This window comes from Tachypleus tridentatus, chromosome 4, assembly GCF_004210375.1.
Source record: "Tachypleus tridentatus isolate NWPU-2018 chromosome 4, ASM421037v1, whole genome shotgun sequence".
Lineage (NCBI taxonomy): Eukaryota > Metazoa > Arthropoda > Merostomata > Xiphosura > Limulidae > Tachypleus > Tachypleus tridentatus.
Window position 1 is genome coordinate 83,097,928 of NC_134828.1, and position 8,630 is coordinate 83,106,557.

At 31.8% G+C, this 8,630-nt stretch overlaps 1 protein-coding gene across 1 annotated transcript; it reads right to left on the minus strand.

Annotated features, from left to right (window-relative positions):
- Window positions 1–3,219: 3,219 nt before the first annotated feature.
- Window positions 3,220–5,638, minus strand: LOC143248369 (crustacean hyperglycemic hormone-like). The gene is made up of 3 exons (XM_076496732.1): window positions 5,508–5,638; window positions 4,861–5,078; window positions 3,220–3,637 (listed from the first exon to the last, which is right to left on the minus strand). The coding sequence occupies exons 2-3, from the start codon at window positions 5,076–5,078 to the stop codon at window positions 3,523–3,525; spliced, it is 333 nt and encodes a 110-aa protein (XP_076352847.1). The 5' UTR covers window positions 5,508–5,638; the 3' UTR covers window positions 3,220–3,522.
- Window positions 5,639–8,630: the final 2,992 nt, after the last annotated feature.

Below are 8,630 nucleotides of genomic sequence, written 5' to 3' on the forward strand. Positions count from 1 at the left end.
ATAGACAATAAAACCACGATTAATTTCCACTCACTCTACCACATAAGTATGCCAATTATTAAATAACAAAACAAAAACCCTTCTACCTATGTTTACAGATATGTAAAACTACCTGTCGTGTTAATTAGGTCAAAAGTTCTATATTCAATTCGTGTGCAAGCAACAGTCGGAGAACATAGTTTTTAATAGATAATGATGATGAAGATATTGTTTCTGGATATGTCAAGAGAGAACATTGTTTTCTTTTTCTTTTTTTTAACACGTTATGTTGATGAAGATCCTGTGCCTGGGTTTCCTAGCGGCAGTCGAAGATCTTTGTTTTTTAACATATAATGTTGATAACGATTTTGCGTCTGGTTGTATCAAGCGACGAACAGTTGTCAAACTTTTTGTGTGTGTATGGGTTGGATTTCTTAGAGTAGGTGTTTGTGACTTGTTCATGATAACTTTCAACAACAAACGAACCGAACGCAGTCCACTTGTTTTACAATGATATATTAAAACAAGATAAACGTATATAGAAGTGTTTGTGACGTTGTTGGTTAGTACAGTGTTCAAAGTTTTAAATAATTGTCTCTTTTGTATGTATGAGCTGGACTCTTTACAGTAGGTGTTTCTGACTTGTTGGAGACACATTTCAGCAATTGAAAATAACACACATTCCAATGATTATAAAATAATATATAAAAACAAGTCAAACGTATATAAAAATGATCTTTACACTGTTGGTTAACACACTTGTATTCAGAGCTTTAAATAATTATATCTTTGTCTAAGTCCACACAGACTAGTTCAATTACTTTAGAACACTACTGAAAAGACAAATAGTTTTCTTTACTCTGTTATTACAATACAATCTGTGATAATTTCATTTTTTAAAACTGACACTATCCGCTCTTTATGGCTGAACTAACAATCACGTAGTCTAGATATATCTATTGAACTAAATTATTGACGCATATTTTTAACCAGATAGCGAACGAGAACGTTCCACACACTAATATGTATTATAATGCAATAATACTCAAGTAAAACAAGAAGAAAAACTTAGAAGGTTCTAGTGACGTGACGTAGTGATAAAACATTGATCAATTCACAACTAATGAGCTAAACAAAGCCAAGATTCGTTAAGAGTTACTTAAACGGACTTGCGATGAACTATCGCTTCTAAAATTATCTAAATTTGACACTTGTGCTACATATACTATCTAAGTCATAACATTCGAATTAAACTTAAATTGAGACAGTCATCTATACATAACGACATTGTTTTCTAACACGTAAAGTTGATGAAGATATTGCATCTGTGTGTGTAATGCGTAGAATAGCGTTTCTAGCCGCGGCATAGCACCTCATAGAATGGCTCTAAGTGTGTTTGTTTTTCTAGTACAGTAAAACCTGTCTAAGGCAAAACTGCATAGGGAGGAAACCTGTACAATTCAAAAAATGAAAACTTTGCAGCATTTTCTTAAGATTTTTCCTATAAAAGGCCCTCTATAAGTAACACGGACGGAAAACTATCTTTCACCTACCTCATCTATCAACAAGTAGGATTAGAACCTGATAAGGCGGAAAAATGTTTTTGATTAAATATTAATATCTTATTTAATTAATAATTTCTTTAAATATCAATACATTTTCATACATTTGTTTACAGTAAGTATTGGTTAAATATATTCTGTTCTCTTCCCTACCGTCATTATTTTTGCAGTTAAATTAGATTCGTGACTTGTAGAAATATATTTGTCTTTTAAGTGCAAAATTCTACTCTTTAAATAATTCTCACGAAAAAATAAATTCCTATCTTCCCTAATTTTAAAATTTAGGGTAAATTTATCGTGAGTAATAAGTAAAAGTGAAAATCCGCGTTGTTTCAAAAATTTAAGGAAGAATCAACTTTTTGTGGAATGGAAAGCAAATAATAAAGTGTGGATGAAAAGTATTATATTCCAGGAATTTTTTTAACAAATTAAACAAAAGAATGGAACAAGAAAATAGGAATATTCTACTTTTCATAGATAATGCAACTTGTCACCCAAAAGTTCAAATTTCAAATGTTCGTTTAGTTTTTCTACCTCCATGTACAACATTAGTTCTACAGCCATTAGATAATGGAATTATACAGTGTATAAAATTGAAATACAGAAAATTGCTAATTTAGCATATTGTTGCAATCATGGACATTGTAATAAAGAATCTGAAATGACGTTTCAGATACAATTGCATTTTAAAATAATTCAATCAAATATGTAAAAGATGAATACGTAATAAAGTGCTTTCGAAACTGTGGATTTATTATTTCTAATGGTATAAATTGTGGAGAAGTTGTTTGTTGTGACGATTCTAGTGAAATCCAAACTCTGATTGAGAAGATTGATGCAGATGATTCTGTGAACGTGGAAAGTTTTGTGAACGTTAACAAGAATGTTTTAACAGAAACTGATGAAATTGATTTAAAATTTATAATAGAATCGCAAGATGGTAACAGTGTGAGAGATTCAGAAGATGAACAAAATGGAAAAGATAGTGAGAAAATAGAAATTCCTACTTCATCGCAAGTGTTAAGTTATATTAACACTATCAAATTGTATGCAAAAATGAAGGGGGAAAATGAACTTCATGAAAAGGCCATAGAATTGGCATTCTCTTTTAACCGCATGTGAAGGCCTATTAAAAAAAAACAAAACAATTGAAACTGGACACTTTCTTCAAATAAATATGATTAAGATTTTCTGTACTTGTGTATATTTTGAATGTCTATTTTTCTTCTTATTCTAATAAATATAACATAAACAGTATAATAACTTTATTCACAAACGTCTTACTTCCCTTGAGTCAAGCAAGTATAATGTTCTGCTTAATAATTAAGTATAATTAAGAAAATTTATGTTCACTGTCTGAACCGGAAAACCTGCTTAAGCCAGAAATTTTACTCGGACCCATGCGATTCCGCCTAAGACAGTTTGCTTTGTATAAACTTTTAGTTTGTTGCCCCATCTATCGACCGATTTGGGATCTAATTACAGCCCGCTACTATTAGGAAACTCCTCTTGTTTAACAAGTATTATTATTAAAGAAGATACTGTATCTAGATGTGTTATGCATGTAACAGTTTTTTAACATGTTGATAAAGATTCTGTGTCTGACTCTAAATATCTGAGTTTGTAACACGAAAACAAATAAATTGACGAATACAGATATATGTTCAAACTCCCTACACTTTATTGAATCTAACTAGAAATGTTTAAAAGGCGAAAGCACCAATCGCACACCGATTTTTATCATCGACAATGTGCAATTAGTTTACATTTTTCTATATATCTATATTCTTTGTCTAAGATTTTAGTATGTAAATACAACTGTTCTATTACAAAGACTAGTAAGATGTAGTAACGTTGCAGTAACGTAAGAAAAACAAACAAACAAAAAAGACTAACAGGAAGATTTTCTTCTTTCAAAAGCAACCCATCAATTAGAAACACCGAGCGAGAATCAGGCCAAGTCAGACGTCACCATGTGACGTCACTTACGTTTGCCGTAAACAGCATTTGCCATTTGCAAAAGATCGTCTTCTTCGTTATTCATGAGGAGGACTTTGAGGCAGTCGTTGAACATGTCATTCTTGAAACAGTTGGATCTAATAATAAAATGTGACAAGAATAATAATTTACAGGAAATTCTGATCTGAACAATTAGTACTTAGTAGTTAGTACTTTTGGAGTTAAATATTATAAAAAGAAGAAAGAAATGCTAAAAACAGAGAAAAGTAAACGATTAATCCTAGAAAATTAAGTTAAAACAAACACAAATACTTTGAATTATTTAGAACAAAGAAAAGGGGTCAATTGATCGAGTATAGTTTTCTAATCGAATTAACATTTTGATATATTTATAATCGCTTAAAAATATCAAATAATCAATAATTTTCTTTATAATTTTGATTCTGAGTCTATTTGTATCCTAAACATTTCAAGTAAAATTATAATCAATGTGTCTGTTGGAATGTTAACAGAACTAAGCTCATACTAAATACCAAAATTTCTTCGGGTTCGAATCCCTATCACACCAAACGTGCTCGCCCTTTCAGCCGTGGGGGTGTTATGATGTGACAGTAGTTGGCGATAGGTGGTGATGACTAGCTTCCTCCCCTCTAGTCTTACACTGTCTAGCGCATATAACCCTCGTGTGGCTATGCGCGAAATTTAGAAAGAATTTAGCAATGCGAGACTAGAAGGAAGGCAGTTAGTCATCACCACTCATCACCACCTAGTGGGCTACTCTTTTACAAATGAATAGTGGGATTGACCGTAACATTATAATGCCCCTATGGCTAAAGGGGCGAGCCTGTTTGGTGTGACGGGTATTCGAACCCGCGATTCTCAGATTGCAAGTCGAGTGCCTTAACCACCTGGCCATTCCAGGCGAATACTGAACAAACAATAATGATTTCAAACGTTCAATCAGAGCACAGTTAAAACTGAAAAAAAATACAAGTACAAACGTAACTGTTGAAGCTTCACCTTTATTAACCTATCTCTCAAGTGTTGAAGCTTAACATATTTTAAGTTAAGACGTAAGTATTGTAGTTTAACTTCTGTTAAGTTAAAACGTAATTGTTGAAGCTTAATTTTTGTTTGTTTTTCAAACTACTTTCTTCTTACTGAAACAAATTCGTTTCAGTAGTAAGTTCAGTCATGTTATTTCTATTTTTTCTCTTTTAGTTAAAGTTTCACTGGTATATAATCAGTAGAAACAATGTTTCATATAAGTTACTTCTTGAAATCAAACCGAAGCACATTTTTAAATCAGATGCACAGATTCAATGTTTTAGTAAGTTTGAGACGGACAGTGTTAAGTTACCTGCATTCTTTTGCAATGAAAGGTTCTCTGTATACATTATAGCATTCTTCACAGACTCGACTCAAACGTGCAAATTTAGCCTTATCGTAAATTCCCATACAACCTAGAGCAGCGAAACTTCGTTTTTCAGGCAGTGTTGATAGGACAGAGACAGCATGAATCAACACTAGCGCCGCCACGAACAAAACGACAAGATTCTGTGAGGAAGTCATTACCATCTATAAAATAATAGAGACATACTACTTTTTATAAGATACTGAAGAAAATATTGAACTTTTAGTTAAAAAAGAAAAGAAAAAGCATTCTACAGTAAGGAAAACAAATTCATACTACTACACGTACTTAAAAGCTAACATAAACATTGCTGGAGTCAATCAAGGGTAGAAACATATAATTTTCAAAACGAATTAAAATAATTTGATCTATAAGAACAACATTAAATCTTAAGTTGTCTTTGCTGTCGACGTCAATGTTTCATATTTTAAATCTAGAATGAGTAAACAATTTCATTCTGCATGTGGACTGTCAGCAGATACATAGAGGCAAAATACTTTCTGCGAACTTGTAAAGCCTTCGAGAGATTATTTTGTGTTACACATTTTCGTATATTTTCTTTACAACAATAACAATATGTTGTCAGTACTCACTTAGCTGCTGCTAATTCAGGGTGTCGTTGACGTTAAAAATGAGAGGAACGAATTCTCTGTTCGACCGCTACACAGGAACTACAGTGATCAGTAATGTAATGCCTTCTGATCTATCTAAGTGGGTTTATATATACTCGTGGGTCATTCCAATTGGATCTTACTTTCTCTAACTGAAAATCTTAATTAACGATTTCTTTAAACAAGCTCTAGACATTACTTCTATAATTATATACTTCACGTGCTTCTGGTGGTCAGTGTATTTCATGCAGGGACACACTAGGGACAACATACTTACATCTGTAGATTACCGAATAAGTTAGTGGGTCCCATACGTTTAACTGTGATGAGTATTTACGTCTATAAGTAATAGAGGAGAAACTAATGTATATTACAGATAAACGAGAAAATTCAATGGGCAAAAGTTATTTGATGACTTAATAACAGCTTACACTTATGAGTCGCTTTGATTTAGCTGTAGACTCAGTATATTAACCAGTAGTTTCATTTATATAGAAACTGCGATCGTTATTAGCTTAAGATAAGACATCAAATGATTTGATTAGGTTTTTCTTCTTCATTTTCAAAAGAAGCTCAGCAGTGATAAACATGTTCACCAACACGTTACTGATGGCTAAAACTGGACAACAAAGACGTGACAAAGGTTACATTTTTTCCATCGAATTCAACAAGCAGAAACAACAATGCTTTTCTTGATGAGACAGTTTTCTTTATATTACAAATGTGCCAATAGAAACCTATGTATTCCAGGGATATTGAATGTTATATTGAGGATGTAACATTTATGAGTTACTTGAATATGACAATATGAAAAATTACGGAAATCAAAGAAATTAAGAGATAATTTAAGATAAAAAGTTATGAATCAGAAAAAAAAGGGAGTAAATATAAGTGATTAGGGAGTGTAAAATGTGAAAGTTAATGAAGTGATATTTAACGATAGTCAAGGGTATCTTTATTATTATGACAATTTCTGAATTATGAAGTTAAATATCATAATAACATTAACTTACAACCGAATAAAGATATTTTCAGTTAGATACCTGTAATTGTGATAGCTCTGTTTTGTAAACGATGTGGAAAAAGAATCAAACTTACTAAATTAAATAAATCTTGTCGTGATAACTCAATTCTAAGATTGACGTAGAGAAAAAAATCAAACTTACCAAATCAGATAAATGTCATCGTGATAACTTAATTCTATGACTAACGTGGATAAAAAAAACAAAACACGTTACTAACTTAGTTAAATTAATTGTGATCGGTGGAACTTCATAGATGTCATTAAATAAAATAAATGTCATTGTGATTGTTTAAAGCTATTGTTGGTATGGATAAATAGCACAGTTTATCAATACGATAAATGTTGTAGCGAAAGCTCAAACTCATGATCAACATGAATAGACAGAAAAAGGACATTAATTTATGTAAGTGTTATTGTAATAACCCAAACAAATCAATGATTAACATGAAGAAACAGGGAGACGTAATTAAGTTAATACTTAATACTATCTCAAGAGTAGCAAACAATCGCGTGAACAAGAAAGTTTCTTCAGGCAGTCTGGTAACCTATAGTTAGTTTACTTTACGTTTCCTGTCACACCGAACTAAGAGCTTAGTTTTGTAGTAGGATACTTTATGACGTGAATAATAAAAATACACTGAAACAAAGTCTAATCCAGATATAAAAAAATTAATTTCATTTAGAAGGTGAAAAATTGTGTTGTATTTAATAAGTTCTTGAATAAAAAAATACTTTCTGTGTCTTGTAATGCTTCTATATACAGCCAACACACAAGTTGTGTATTACCTAAACCACAGATTTTAAGACAGCATAGTTCATTATTGCACCAATACTTAGTGTTGAAATCATTAAATGTTTTTACATGGAAGAGAGACAAAAGATGTAGTTTTGGAAGAACCATAAACAATATAATCAACATACTAAAGCTTTATTTGCGATTGAATAAATTGCATACGATTATTCACTGATGCAATACGTTTCCATATATTATACTTGCATATCGATTTATTATATTCACATACCTATATATATATATATTAAATGTATATTCAAGTTTACTACATCCACACACATATTTATCTAGCTATCTATATATTAAATCTATAATTTCATTATATCGACACATACACACACACATGTATATATATGAAATGTACATATAAGTTTCTTATATCGACATATCATTTATTGAACAGGAATGGCTTTATCTAAAGGAATGAAGGAAGAGTGGGAAAGTCATTCCTGGATTACACAGCAAACTATTACTAGATGTAAAATTACGTTGGACAAAAAAAACTTTATTAGATCAGTAGAAAGACGTAAAGAAGATCTACTACTAAAGGAGTATGACAGCCCAAAAGTCATAAATAAATCAGATTTAATATTAAATGGTAAACAGCTAGATATTTTAAACAGATGTTACATTTCACATATTGTTAGAAGCGATTGTTGTATTTTATTAAATAGCTTTAAACCCATAAATAAAAAAAAGCTTTTGAAATATTGAAGAGTGTAATATGTGGTTATTTGTAAGGCTGGTAAAGGGGGACAAAGTGTAATATGTAGTTATTTGTAAGGCTGGTAAAGGGGGACAAAGTGTAATATGTAGTTATTTGTAAGGCTGGTAAAGGGGGACAAAGTGTAATATGTGGTTATTTGTAAGGCTGGTAAAGGGGGACAAAGTGTAATATGTGGTTATTTGTAAGGCTGGTAAAGGGGGACAAAGTGTAATATGTGGTTATTTGTAAGGCTGGTAAAGGGGGACAAAGTGTAATATGTGGTTATTTGTAAGGCTGGTAAAGGGGGACAAAGTGTAATATGTGGTTATTTGTAAGGCTGGTAAAAGGGGACAAAGTGTAATTATTAATAAAGATTATGATTATAAGGTTTGGTTTGCTTTGAATTTCGTGCATGGCTACACTCGAACTATCTGCGCTAGCCATCACTAATTTAGCAGTGTAAGACTAGAGGGAAGGCAGCTAGTTATCGCCACCCACCGCCAACTCTTGTGCTACTCTTTTACCAACAACACATTGACCGTAACATTGTAACGCCCCCAAGGCTGAGAGGGTGTGCATATT